This window comes from Gymnoscopelus braueri, assembly GCF_963280865.1.
Source record: "Gymnoscopelus braueri genome assembly, chromosome: 10".
Classification (NCBI taxonomy): domain Eukaryota; kingdom Metazoa; phylum Chordata; class Actinopteri; order Myctophiformes; family Myctophidae; genus Gymnoscopelus; species Gymnoscopelus braueri.
The window spans coordinates 17,787,430-17,803,165 of record NC_137611.1 but is presented as its reverse complement, the minus strand read 5'-3'; the positions used below and the strand labels follow the sequence as shown (position 1 = coordinate 17,803,165).

Sequence of the window (15,736 nt, the reverse complement as noted above, 5' to 3'; positions counted from 1 at the left end):
GTACTTGTAGTGTCAAGCCCTCGGGAGATTTCTGAGACCTGAGTGTCTTCGGTCAGGTGCAGATCACAATAGCGCTGAGATCCCTGGGAGGACGGGCCAGGAGGAATGGCCCGGTTCATGTAATCGTACACTGAACATCTAAAGAAATGGGTGAGGGTAGGGGATGTGGGGGACGGGGAGTTAACAAGAGTTAAAAAGATCACAGGTCTTCACCACCCTAAGATTCAGGGGACTGCTCTGACAGGCTGTTGAGCAGGTTTTTGTAGGCAGAGGAGTTCATGTAGCGAGGATACGAGTCTCTTTGCATTAACGTGTAGATCTGCAGCTGGGCGTCGTCAAACGTGTGAGAGGTGGGCTCCTCCATGTTCCTGTTGATCACCTCGCGCACGCGGGAGTCAAGACTCACCTGGAATAGAAGATAAAAGAGGACAGCATGACAAATCTTGAAAAATCATACGTCCAACTGTTCGATGTGTAGCATGCATGGGTTCTCAAACCTTTTCATGTCAAGGATCCCCAAAATGATATGTATTTAGCCGCGGACCCCCATGAAAAGATGTTGAGTCAGGGACCCCGATAAGATTTGTGTTGTTAAAATCTTTCAAGATTATTCCCAATTTGTCAAAAACATTTCAAGATTTTTCACACTTTTTCAAAAATAGCTTAGATAGCTGAAGTATAAAATAGGGTTAAACTGGTTAAATTGCCAGAACCCACTTTGAGAACCACGGACATATAGGAAGGTTTTGAAAGGGGGAGCTAACCAGACCTCTTTCGGAGAGAGGATGGAGATGTAGTCTTCGTAGATGATCCGGGCCTTCTCCTCGACCGCACCCTTGTTGGTGTCCTTAGTGAACTCGTCGCAGGCTAACCAGAAGAGCATGTTCTCCTCGCTGAACTCTGTGCGAAGGAATTGTCGGAAGGCGGCCCTCCCCACTGGGCAGCACATCAGCTTGTCAAACGACTGACCCCACAAGCGCACCTCCTCCAACGTGGGCTGAGGACTAGAGAGAGACAGCAGGGAAGTCTGTGATTTTAGCTTTAATTGTTTTTCTTTCTTTTTTTTTTGTATATGAAGTTAGGCTTGTCACAGTTATTACGTTGATTGATTTGAGATCATCGCAATTATTTTCATAGTCGTCAAAATCACAATCGTTTCCATGATGAAATCTTTTCATACATCTCCGAAGACAAGAATGGAAATAGCAGATCTGATCAGCTATTTGCACTTTTAGTATTTTTATTTTTGAAAGTATAATGTTATTGAATGTGTCATTTCTTATTTGTCATTTATATGTTCCAATGTTCAACGCCAAAAACACAATGAAATCGTTAATTGAAATTATTTGTATGACAATGAATTGTCAAATAACATTTCATGATCACGACAGCCCTATATGAAATCATGACTTTGTGCAGTGAAGCCCTTTGAGACCGACCTGTCCTCACAGTCTGTGGTCCCTTCTTTGACATCGTAAGAGGCCTTTCGATTCCTTTCTTCCCTGTCTTCATTCCTAATGATGAAAATGGCGTAGACACGACACGTTATAGAGCCAGAAAACTAAATATTCCACAGCCATGGGCCCCCCTTGAGGGTCTATGTAAAACTATGACCATGTAACACAGGGCCAGACCTGAACCTATGATAGTACAGTTTCTGTCTGTGCTTATAAGGTTCTGGACACCACAACCAGTCCGAGCCACCAGAATGCCCCTGCAAAAGAGTGTTAAAGAGACCCCCAAAATGACCTTTTTTATCGATTAGTCACCTCATGGAGACTTGAATTCATGGATATGTTTTTGTTTTTGTCCCGTTCCTAAGCCAATAATTTGATGACCGGCAGCGGTTCCGGAACCGCTGCCTACCGGTCCGCTGGTCATCAAATTATTGGCTTAGGAATGCGACAAAAACTGAAAAAACATCCATGAATTCAAGTCTCCATGGGGTGACTAATCGATTGAAAAAAAAAAGTCATTTTGGGGGTGAACTATCCCTTTAATGTCTTTGAACATGTGCATAATGAAGTATGGTGCATTGCTAATAACTGAAGGCCTTGCACAGGATGGTGAAGTAAGCTGTGCAAAGAGCAGATTAATGAGTAGCTGAGATGAGAAACTCCATTCCATGTCTCAGACGCACAATGCGAGGACACTAGTTTGGTGGTGGGGCCTATATACGGACTTGGCTCAGCCTGCGGCAATGTCAGCCAGACTGAACACAGTGGGCCATGCAGTTCTGGATCATGCTTAACAACAATAGCAGATCTACAAGCTCACGCAACGTGCCACATCTAGGGTTGGGATCCTTTAGGATTTTAACGATTCCGGCTCCTTAACGATTCCCTCTTAACGGTCCGATTCCTTAACGGTTCACTTTAACGATTCCTATAGGGGGGTTCCAAATGGACCCTAACAGGTCTGTAACTCTGAGAGTGTACAAATGGAACCAAATGGACCCTCCCGAGTCCATTTGGTTCCATTTGTACACTCTCAGAGTTATGGTGGTCCTTGAAATGTAAAAGTTTGAGAACCACTGGTATTGTAACTGTATAGCAGACGAGAAGTCCACATGCCTGCTCTGACAGTGTGATAAAAAACGGTTCCAAATGATGGTGATGGAACCGATTCTTCAATGTTGGATCCGGTTCCTCCGATTCCTCATGTTCCGGATCCCAACCCTATAGTCTCCCTGATGGTCTAGTGGTTAGGATTCGGCGCTCTCACCGCCGCGGCCCGGGTTCGATTCCCGGTCAGGGAACAGTCTTATTGGGGGCAGCCATAGCTGAGTGGTTAGTGAGCCCGCCTAGGGAGCCAGAGGCCCTGGTTGCCCCAGGTACGATTCCAGGCCACGCCAGCATATGAGTCGATGAAATGAAATTTGTCCCTGAGCAAGACTCTTAACCCCTAATTGCTCACAGGCCCTCATTGGAAACAAGCCTGCAAGGACTTTCATTAACGTCCTGTTAAAAGGAATTATCCTATAGTCACATCGCAACGCGTATGTGAGCTTTTATTTGGTAGTTTTGGCAATTTTCAGCATTTGACACCGATGTACAGCAATGTATATAGAACCCAGGCTTTAGGAAAGAGAATACCTTACCAAGAGCAGCTACAGCAGCAGCACCAGCAGAAGCAGCATGTGTTTGAGCCCCGTGGACCGGCCTGGCCCGGCTGGCCCTGCAGGGCCGGTGCAGTGCCTCCCGCTGTCGACTCCTGCTGCACCGACATCTGCCTCTTTCGCATCGCCATCCGCTCTGATCCCATGGGCTGCAGACACAGTAGAAGGACACATTGAGACATATAGGCCTGCCTGTCACAATTATTACATAATTGTCTGATCGCAATTATTTGACAAAATCCGCAATTTTGTTTTTTGCATAATCATCATAGCATCGTCATTAGCATAATCTAAAGCAAGTATAAAATTATTATTCTTTATATAATCAGGCCGTTTGTCATTATCTGCCCTGTGCAATTTTTCTTTACCAAGCCTAAAAGCCAAACAGACATTTGTACTTATGTTCCAATGTCCAATGCTAAAAACACAATTAAATTGTTAAATTGCAATTACATGTGACAATTAATCGTCAAGTAAAGTAAAATGTTAGCCCTGTTGAGACACTGAAGACAGACCTAATGGCATAATGTTGTCCATATACCACCAGCACCAGGTTGATTCTAAATGATGACAAAAAGGTGAAGTGTGTACGAATACAAAATGCTCGCCCCAAAACACAGTCGCCCCAGGCTAAATCCGGTACTCACCTGGTATTCCTAAACATAACCTCAGTGAACTATGCCTAAACCTAAACTTATTTCTAACCTTATCCTCAATACAAGAATACAAGAACCGCTGGTCCGCGGAAAGAATGGGGGCGAGTGTTTTGGGGCGAGTCTTCTGGTTACTGTGTGTACCACCAACCCACCAAGATAAAAATATAACTGCTAAAGGAAGAAACTAACCCTAATCCACAATTAAGCTCCCAATGTTTAATCATAAGACATAGTTCTAAATGAAACCATGACAGAAAAAGCACTGCAAACTAGTGTACTAGATTATGGGGGAAATAACTGCATATTTTCTCAAATACAACACTATCAGGAATAATATACAACATATTAAGCTATCTGAACAACACTGTCCAGGTCATTCTCTATCGTAGATGCTCAAGAATCCTGGGAAGGATCCTTGTTAAAACAGCATCAAATGTTTATCCACTTAAACCCCATGCGGTTGAGCAGAGTCCCTCAGGGCTCTATACTAGTGTATTTTCTGTTTTCTGTGAGCCAATTGTGAGCTTGTCAATCTGCTATTTTCTGCAAAAGCTTTCCCCACAATATGGATGCTGAGGTTTAAGTGGTTAATCCTGACGCTTTGGATGAGTGACCACTTGTATTAACGTACAGTAATTTGTTAAATTTCTCTTACTGACATCCATCTCATTTGCTCACTTACACACACACACGCACGCGTGCACACACACGCACGCACGCACGCACGCACGCACACACGCACACGCGCACACGCACACACACACACACACACACACACACACACACACACACACACACACACACACACAGGAAGTAATGGCTTGTTGAGGTTCCTTGGCACAGGGCATGTGTTGGCATGCATGCCCGAGGGTCATATTGTAATGGAATGCTTTCTGCCCTGAGGTAAGGGAGGAATCTAGCATTTTTTTCTTAATGTTCAACTATGTGTGAGCAATGAGCATCGAAGCACATTTCATAGCATAGTGACAGAGGCAAAAGAAATTAGGAGGTCAGGCCATGGTCATATAACCTTCTTTAGCCCCCAACCCCATAAATGTCCTATTTGTGAATGCCAATGCATTATCACAAGTCCTAGGTGCATGATGTGTCAAAGAATATAGAATCTATTTAGAATGTACAATAGAATTACAATGGGCTATATTACATAAACGCACACACACTACATTACCCCCCCCCCCCCCCCACACACACACACACACACACACACACACACACACACACACACACACACACACACACACACACACACACACACAAAAAAAACTCTTCTCTTAATGCTTTTCAACCATGATTTGCCAACTTGCCAAATTCTGTCCTGCCATAGGCCATAGTCTATATTGAGACGTTGATGGTTGATTGGGCTATAATGGCAATAATAATAACTGCCAATGCGTAGTCTTTATCAACAGAATTCCCATGTAGGTTGTAGGCCTATATGGCAGCAGTGAGACTTCCAGTCCTCCTACTCTGATTGTAATAGATGTGTCATCACTATGGCAGTGTGAACACCAACCATCAACCAATTCTATCAGATTATTTATGTAACAAAGCTATTGCTTTCAACTGCCTTATTATTAAGCTACTACCTGGCATAAGAAGAAACTGTGCTTAATACATGTAAGAAGATTTGGTATATAGAGGCAACATCATGGGATGGGAGGGGACTTCTTGAAGGCGCAGCTTGGCGAATATAACCGCAGCATCGTTCCATCAGCGGATACAAAACCATTGGTCCATTTCTAAAATGGATCCGCATAACGGTTTATCGAAATACTCCGTGCATGTTGGGCAAATGAACAGATTTGTGCGTGTGCCCAAATCTGGCATATACTTTACGCATTTAATAGGTGTCGGGTATATAGGCTATACTTCAAAGCTGACACCAATTGCATTAGCTTTGCCTCAACAGCTGATGATGAAGCTGAAATGGGGGTGGGTGATGGGGGGGGGGGCGGTGGTGGTATCCATCCATCCATCCATTCAGAGGATAAAATTAGATCAGTAAATGAACTACAGTTCTCATTAAAGCTTAGAATTAAAAAAAAAAAATAACAACAACAATAGCACATGTAGCCGACAGTATGTATGAGGCTTGCTTGGGGACTGATCAGTGTCCATGTGCAGACATGTGTAACAACGACAAAACCGTTACAGCATCACATCAATGGAAGAAGAACCACAGCTTCATCATCACCCAGGACAACCAACCGACCACAGACAAAAAGACAGCCTGGGTCTGTTAAAAAAGACCACTGGATGTAACTGGATGGATGGATGGCAACACACTATACAGTGAAACACGCCGTTTTATATAAAACACCCAGGATTCATTATTAATTAACAGCCCCATGCGCTCCGATCACCAACTATAGCCCGTTGCACGCTACACCAATTTGGCCACAAATACTTACAATTTCACCATGTATGCCCAGAGAGAGGTAATTCTTTGCCTTGATTACATCCGTTGGCAACAATCATACGGATTTTTTTTTTCTCCTCCCCCGACCGGCTGCTTCGTGTCAGTACGCATGCGTCTCCTCCTCTCTGCATGTGTATAGTAGCCTACTGGAATCACATTAATAAAGAGCTGTGTTCAGTCACTAGTGGTTCTCAACCTTTTCAGGCCGTGACCCGGCTCAAAATAATCGTATTTGAACTGGGGACCCCCCAAAATAATAATACTTGAACTGGGGACCCCTTAAAATAATCATATTTGAACTGGGGACCCCCCCACCCTGATAAGCACTTGGAATTTTAGGGCATTACATTTTCGGTTCCACATATAAATATTGTGAAAATAGCAGAACTACAAATTCTTAGATTGGCTATTTTCAAATTGTTTATATTGTTTCTTATATTATTTGACAAATTGGCCAATGTTTGACCCTTTGTCATAGTATAGTTTGTTGATCAGGCTATAGGCTACCTTTGATGCAGTATTATCACTTCACTGTCATCTGCCCCCCCCCCCCCCCGCCCCTTTACATAGATTGTGCATTACATCCACCCAGCCATTCACACACACATTCATACACCGATGGCGGAGGAAACCATGCAAGGCACCAACCTGCTCATCTGGAGCAATTAGGGGTCCAGCGTCTTGAACCCCTAACAGATTTCTGTGGTTAAAATGTTTTTAAAATATCCCAAAAGTTTCATTTTTTTTTTAAGATAAAAAAGCAGATCAACAAGCTCACCATGTTTTTTTTTCTTGTTTTTTTTTTTCTTGTTTTTTTTTTCTTCAAGATAAAAAAAAGCAGATCTACAAACTCACCATGTGTTAGTTAGCCGAGTGGTTAAACTGCATTTGATGCTATATTAACTAATCTGGCTGGGGACCCCCTTGAACCTCCTCAAGGACCCCCGGGGGTCCCCGGACCGCACTTTGAGAACGGGGTTCTCAAAAAATGAGGGGCCCCTAAATGAGAAAAGGGTAAAATGTAACTGGTAACATCTAGATGTCTTCTTCATCATTAAAGCCCCTAGAATTTGAAACGAATCTAAAAAATTTACAGGAAAAAATACTCTGTTTTAATGTTATTGACTAATTGCCTCACCACTTAAGTCCTATTATTATAGTTCATAGGCTAGCTACGAAAAAAGCTGAAACTGAATGACAGGCGCCAGTCAAATGAACTGAAGCAATGTCGCTATCCGAGGTTCTGAAACAGATTTTCTTTCTTATTTCGCCCCCATCAAATAGCCTATGTATCCAACGACATAGGCTACAGTGCTACTCACTGACGTTTTCCAATGTGATTCGCTCTCATATTAATTGACCAACATCCTGAAGTTAATCCATAAACATTGTGAAGAGATCTGTTGCATTACATATTTCTGTCCGCAGCAACTCATCTATGCAGCCTACCATTCAGATGCAGCAGTGACGCGGAATAACACAATACTGCCATCTGCTGGTGTTATAGGGTACAACTATTACTCCTTTAGTTCCTCTGCGAATGTATTTCCTTTTTTTTTAAAATATCCAGCAATGTGAGATCTGACTTCTCTTCATTTTGGCCAATTATTATCCAGGTTCTAACAAGGGCATTGTTTCTGGTAGTATGCTTTTGTACTGGCATATATATATATATATATATACACATATACATATATATATATATATATATATATATATATATATATATATATATATATATATATATATATATATATATATATATATATACACGCACGCACGCACGCACGCACGCACACAGCCCCACACACACACACACACACACACACACACACACACACACACACACACACACACACACACACACACACACACACACACACACACACACACACACACACACACACACACACACACACACACACACACACACACACACACACACAATGTATTTTGCACCTGAACCAAACGGGAGGCAGAGCGCTACCGGTTAGACCTGGTGGGGCTTGCCTCCACACATAGCAAGGACTCTGGAACCAAACTCCTGGACAAGGGGTGGACCTTGTTTTATTCTGGAGTTGCTCAGGGTGTGAGGTCTCAGGCGGGTGTGGGGATACTCACAAGCCCCCGGTTGAGTGCCATCACGTTGGGGTTCACCCCGGTGGACAAGAGAGTCGCCTCCCTCCGCCTAAGGGTTGATGGGGGGAAAACTCTGACTGTTGTCTGTGCGTACGCGCCAAACAAGAGTTCAGAGTATTCGGCCTTTTTGGATACCCTGCATGGGGTCCTGCATGGGGCTCCGGTGGGGGATTCCATAGTCTTGCTGGGGGATTTCAACGCACACGTGGGCAATGACGGGGATACTTGGACTGGCGTGATTGGGAGGAACGGTCTCCCTGATCTGAACCTGAGTGGTGGCTTGTTATTGGATTTCTGTGCTAGTCATGGACTGACAATAACAAACACCATGTTCAAACATAAGGATGCTCATAAGTGTACTTGGTACCAGAGTACCCTAGGCCAAAGATCAATGATCGATTTTGTAATCGTATCAGCTGATCTAAGGCCGCATGTTCTGGACACTCGGGTGAAGAGAGGGGCGGAACTGTCAACTGATCACCATCTGGTGGTGAGTTGGTTCAGATGGCGGGGGAAGCCTCTGGACAGACCTGGCAAACCCAAGCGTGTAGTGCGGGTGAACTGGGAACGTTTGGAGGAGACCTCTGTTCGGAAGGAATTTAACTCCCACCTCCGGCGGGACTTCTCTGGCATCCCTGTGGAGGTTGGGGGCATTGAACAGGAATGGGCAATGTTCAAAGCCTCTATTGCTAAAGCTGCGGCTGTGAGCTGTGGTCAGAAGGTCTTAGGTGCCTCAAGGGGCGGTAACCCTCGAACACCCTGGTGGACAGCGGTGGTCAGGGAAGCCGTCCGACTGAAGAAGGAGGCCTATCGGGGTATGATATCCCAGGGGACTCCAGAGGCAGTTGCAAGGTACCGACAGGCCCGAAGGGCGGCAGCCACAGCTGTGACGGAGGCTAAGCAGCGGGTGTGGGAGGAGTTCGGGGAATCCATGGAGAAGGACTTTCGGGCGGCACCAAAGTTGTTCTGGACGACCATACGGCACCTCAGGAGGGGAAAGCGGGGAACCATCCAAGCTGTATACAGCAAGGATGGGGCTCTGCTGACTTCAAGTGAGGAAGTCGTAGGGAGGTGGAAGGAACACTTTGAGGAACTCCTAAACCCAATGACATCAGACCCACCCTCCCTGACAGGAGCAGAGCCTGAGGATGATGGGGGATCGGCGTCAATCTCCCGGAAGGAAGTCACTGAGGTAGTTAAACAACTCCACAGTGGCAAAGCTCCGGGGGTTGATGAGATTCGTCCAGAAATGCTGAAGGCTCTGGGTGTTGAGGGGCTGTCTTGGTTGATACGTCTTTGCAACATCGCGTGGAAGTCTGGGACAGTACCGAGGGAGTGGCAGACTGGGGTGGTGGTCCCACTTTTCAAAAAGGGGGACCAGAGGTTGTGTGCCAATTACAGAGGTATCACATTACTCAGCCTCCCTGGGAAAGTTTATGCCAAGGTACTGGAAAGGAGGGTCCGGCCGATAGTCGAACCTCAGATTCAAGAGGAGCTATGTGGTTTCCGTCCTGGTCGTGGAACAACTGACCAACTCTTTACTCTGGCAGGGATCCTGGAGAGGGCCTGGGAGTATGCATATCCGATCTACATGTGTTTTGTGGATTTGGAGAAGGCATATGACCGGGTCCCCCGGGAGTTTCTGTGGGAGGTGCTGCGGGAATATGGGGTGAGGGGGACCTTGTTGAGGGCCATCCAATCTCTGTACGCCCAAAGCGAGAGCTGTGTCCGTGTGCTCGGCAGTAAGTCGGATTATTTTCCAGTGGGGGTTGGTCTCAGACAGGGCTGCGCCTTGTCACCTATCCTGTTTGTGATTTTCATGGACAGGATCTCGAGGCGAAGTCGTGGCGGAGAGGGTATACGGTTCGGTGAGCTAAGGGTTGCATCACTGCTTTTTGCGGATGATGTGGTCCTGATGGCACCATCGGTCCGGGACCTTCAGCTCTCACTGGATCGGTTCGCAGTCGAGTGTGCGTCGGCTGGGATGAAAATCAGCATCTCCAAATCTGAGGCCATGGTTCTCAGCAGGAAACCGGTGGATTGTGCAGTCCGGGTAGGGAATGAGGCTTTGCCCCAGGTGAAGGAGTTTAAGTATCTCGGGGTCTTGTTCACGAGTGAGGGGAGGACGGAGCAGGAGATCAGCCGGAGAATCGGAGCAGCAGGAGCGGTATTGCAGTCGCTGTACCGCACTGTGGTGACGAAAAGAGAGCTGAGCCAGAAGGCAAAGCTCTCGGTCTTCCGAGCAATCTTCGTTCCTACTCTCACCTATGGTCATGAAGTGTGGGTCATGACCGAAAGAATAAGGTCGCGGGTACAAGCGGCCGAAATGAGTTTTCTCAGAAGGGTGGCTGGCATCTCCCTTAGAGATAGGGTGAGAAGTTCGGTCACCCGGGAGAGACTCGGAGTAGAGTCGCTGCTCCTTCGCTTGGAAAGGAGCCAGCTTAGGTGGTTCGGGCATCTAGTACGGATGCCTCCCGAGCGTCTCCCTAGGGAGGTCCTCGCTGCACGTCCCACTGGGAGGAGACCCCGGGGCAGACCAAGGACCAGATGGGCGGATTACATCTCCACACTGGCCTGGGAACGCCTCGGGATCCCCCAGGAGGAAGTTGCTAATGTTGCTCAGGAGAGGAAGGTCTGGAGCTCTCTGCTGGAACTGTTGCCCCCGCGACCCGACTCCGGATAAGCGGTTGAAGATGGATGGATGGACCTGAACCAAACTATTTGTCCCAATGGGCATATAAATCTTATAATATATCGCCACCAGATGGCAGTATGTGATCAATTGAATAACACCTAGATACAATATGAAACAAATATATTGAAGAAGATACATTGAAATACTCTGATTATGAAATTCTGAACAGGATTTCTCCTTCAGCATGCTGTGGCTTATTATTATAATCTTGTTAATCCAAATTCCCTTTTCATTGATTATCATTTCAGTAAAGGGTTACAGCCTATACTATACCAGATCCAGTATCAGACTTCTTGAACTATTATTCTGCTTTTATTTTTAACAAAAATCTTACTGTTTTAGCTAATTCCCCTCTTCTGTTATTTTTTGTCATTATATCAATCACATTGTCATTCTTGCAAAAATGGCATTGCTGTGTATACATGCATCCCAGCATCTATACAATGAACTTTAACTAGTTGCCACATACAAATAATAATAATAATACACTATTTATAATGCACTGATATGTCTACAACAGTTTAGTATCAAAGTGCTTTACGTAAAACTGAACAAAAGATCAATTCAGCTACAGAATAAAAACACAAGAACATATGAAGAGATTTAGAAGAAGACAATACTTTACCTTTACTTTCATAAGGAGTTAATAACCAGGCCATTAAAAAGTAACTAGAAAATCTTACAATCAAGCCTAAAACAGACAACCAGTGTATGGAAGTGAAAATATTCACTTCCCTATTTTCTTCTCCTAGCTAAATGCCTAGCAGCAGTGGTCTGTACATTTATGAGCCTATTGAGTGTTTTCTTTACTGAAGATATATAAAACATCAGTGCAATATTCAAGGTGTGAAAAAATAAAAGCATTCTGGTGTCTTTAAAACTAAAACTTTAAATTCATCTGATCCTGGATGTATTCCTGAGATGATATAAACATATATGAAACAGTTTGTTAACGTGGCTTTCAAATCTTAGGGATTTAGAAATTGAATAAGAGACAAGGTTTTTGGTCACAGACCTGACATTGATGATAAAGGACCAAGTGATGACTGAAATTAACTGTATGTAGACTTCTGTGAATCTATATAGGCTACTACCCAGATCCATTTATCAGACATAAATTATCATGGACAAAATACAGCTCTGTCCCTCTTGCAATTTCTCAGATGATACTATTCACGATTCTGCAGTTTGTGCACCACTGCCCTAAACAACCAAGGACATGTGACTCTTCATATCACTTCATGTAACACCTTCCTCTGTACATTGTACAATGTAGTCCCACAATCAACACGGCCAGATTGACTCTCTCTCTCTCTTTCTCACGCGCTCTCTCTCACACATGCACGCCCGCCCACCCGCCCGCCCACGCCCCCCCCCCCCACACACACACACACACACACACACACACACACACACACACACACACACACACACACACACACACACACACACACACACACACACACACACACACACACACACACACACACACACACACACACACACACACACACACACCTCAATGGAAATGATGCATTTTGCTGCAGCAGTTAGGTGACCCCAGAGTCTTTTGTACAAAAAGAGAAGGCTGCCGAGCGGAGGAGTGTGTTTACAAAAAAAAAACATAACGGAGAATTTACTGGCAAAAGGCTTTAGCTTATAAAAAGCCAAAACGATGAACAAAACAAAACAATTTGTTTCCCAGTGACCTGAGGTCAAACAATGCAGTTTTCACTAAAAACGAGGTCCTGTTCAGCAAAACAAATGTTGTTTCACAGCGTATCATTGAGACAGATTGAATTTGGATTTGGTCACTCCGACTTAATAGACATACTTGAAATACCACTGAGAATTGCTTCTATCAAGCCATTCTTTGATAGAAGAATGGCACAATCATGCAAGTTTGCGGCAATGCTTGGGGAAATGAACCTTTGATTGTCTTTTTTTTTTCAAGGCCAAAAAGCTGGTGACTGGGAGCTGGGACTGAAGTATATTCTTAGCAAAAGTAAAAAATGTTATTGAGGTTTTATTGTTGTTGTTCTTTTTCAGAAATTGTTGTCGTTGTCCTCGTGTTGAATTTCGACAGATATCATCACTACATCTGAATCCATTAACATTCTCTATACATTTCAGAATCTAATCCTCAGATCCAAGCTCCATTCTGTTCTTCTTTGTAATCTAGAAATACATCCATAGCATTGTCCCTATCATCACCATTGATTAGGAATGCACAAGATCATTTTCTGTTGAAATTAACAGCCTTTCAGGTTAAATCTTTGAGTTACGTCTCATATAAAATGATAACCTGTATTGATTCCACCAGTTTTTTCCCCTCTTAATAGCCACCCCAAGAAATCTTAAATTGATTCAATGCAAGTTACTGCGGTAAGCTGCCTTTCATAACAAGGGGTTCAGTGATAACTAAAGGCCCGATGATATTGGTAGAAGTGCTGGGCCCATCTCATGCTGAGAGGGGAAATGAAATTTACATCAATCGATAAGTTGTGAGAAACCAATTACTCATTGGGGTCAGTTGATCCGGCTCCCAACAACCACGGAATTCAGGAATAGTCTTTAATCATTGTCAAAATATGCTGACTGGGGGTTATAAACACATTCATCATAATCAAGATCAACACTGTATTTTAAATGATGAACAGATAGAGGATTGATTATATATAAAGGGGAATGTAAGGAAATGCCTATTATACATTATTTGAGAATTGTCAAGATAATTATTTTAATCAGACATTACTATTCAAAATCAAAGCTTAGTTTGTTGACAAATTGAAACATCTGGGAAACAATTTATAAGTTAATTACATTCCTTCATCCAGTTAAAGATTCTGTTACATTTGTGAATGTGTGTATTGCATATACTATATGAACGGTTTCGTTCCAATTAAGTCATAGTAGCACCTTCGGGAAAATAGACCTTTACGTTTTCACACATGACAGCTACATTTCTAAATATTTTCTGTTGCAGTGTTTGTGAACATCAGTTGCTGACAGAAAATAAACTTGGACCAATTCAGTTCCCTAGCAACATGATTCCACAGACAAGGTCTAACTTGAGGGTTAAGTAGCTAGCTCTAGACTTGAATGCTGTGTACTGTAAGAGGAAGAGGTTGTCTCCATAACAATGACCTGAGATGTGTACTGTATTATCTTCACACTCCGTTCTGGCAGCTGCACAAGTCAAAATGAGCTCCCTTTTCCTCAGATACATGCTTAGACAATTACATGGTCGTACAACAGTATAGAATATAACATATTTGCAAGTAAACAACGCAACACACCATCAAGTTGTTTAGTTGAAAATCTGATACTTTCCATTGTATGACCAATGTAATGACTTTACTCTAACTTGTCTGTGAATAGTAACATGCTTCCAATTTATACTTAAAGTCATAAAGAAATCCTCATTTATCCACCCATTTCATTCAAAACAGAAAACTAGATGTTTCTCGTGATCTTTTTTTTATCAAGATTTGAATTGTTGCCAGCCATCTATCTGGTGTCAGCTCTTTAGTTGTATCCCCAACTTTCTTTTCATTGGTCACAAGTTCATATCATACTATTTATAGACACAACATCTTAGATCTGCTTAATCCTAAATCCTGTATAGACAGGAAGTGCATCCCTAAATAATATATAATATATGTGTGACCCTCAGGCTGCAGACTATGAAAACAGCAATACGGTATATCATAACTAAGTATGAGCTGACACCATCAGAAAAAAAGAAGAAAAAAAACAAACCTAACATTTAAGCGAAATAGTACCATACTACAAATGATTAATTGGATTTTCTAAATCAATTGCCTTGATGAAAACTGTTCCCTGATCATTTCATATCTGTGGTATTTAGCATTTGAAATATATAAGTCTTTTGACATACTTTTTAACCACTTCAGTCCCTATTCTGGGGATGAACATTTGTCAAACTGTAGCAGATCTACAAGCTCACAATGCACCACAATGTGTTGTGAGCTTGTTGACCTGCTATTTTTGGCAAAGATATTTAGAGTAGAAACAGAAACAGTGTAGAGTGAAAACAGAAGGGAGGCCTAGTATAGAGCCCTATACTACTGTAAGTATAGGGGCCTGTTTCCCCAAACAGACTTAACCTCAAGGAAAACAACTACAGTATTCTCACAGTATTGGTTTGCACACCAGTGCTAAAATAGAACAGAGGTGATGGTATGTATGCGTATGAAGATGTAGCATGTCATTACCTCCAGGCACATTTGTTGTTCCTCTCTGTCACGGTCATGGTCATGGTCATTGAATGCCGCCGGTGCCTGGTAACCCTCACCATGCCTGCAGGACTGGAGCAGTCCCCGTACACCCCGCCACATCTGGGCCCTGGTGCGCCGGATCCCTCGTATTGCAGACGAGGGCCTTAAGTCCCACCGTCTCATCACCCTAACGCTTGGCATGGTCCATCCACGGAGCCCCGCTCCCAAGGCGAGGCCTGTCAGAAAGCTGAATTGAAACCATGGGTGAGCCCATAGGTGTTCCTTTAGCCTATGTTATGAAGCACATTGTGTGTTGGAACGGAGAGAGAAGGAAGTGTCAGTAAACCCCTGGTGAGAGCAGACTGTGTGTGTTTACAGTCGGAGAGGACAGAGGGGGATTAGAAGGGAGTTTCCACTGAATCCAATCCTGATTTCTCTGTGCTTCGC

General features: G+C 43.8%; 1 protein-coding gene across 2 annotated transcripts; it reads right to left on the bottom strand.

Moving 5' to 3' along the window:
• Positions 1-217: 217 nt before the first annotated feature.
• rgs20 (regulator of G protein signaling 20) lies at positions 218-15,490 on the bottom strand (the record flags this gene model as incomplete). 2 transcript variants are annotated; one of them, XM_080440199.1, is made up of 5 exons in its annotated part: positions 218-406; positions 770-1,004; positions 1,440-1,514; positions 3,101-3,267; positions 15,287-15,490. In XM_080440199.1, 5 exons carry the CDS (start codon positions 15,488-15,490, stop codon positions 218-220), a joined length of 870 nt encoding a protein of 289 aa, XP_080296325.1. The 2 variants fall into 2 exon arrangements, with proteins under 2 accessions (XP_080296325.1, XP_080296326.1); XM_080440200.1 differs by lacking the exon at positions 15,287-15,490 and adding an exon at positions 6,207-6,257.
• Positions 15,491-15,736: the final 246 nt, after the last annotated feature.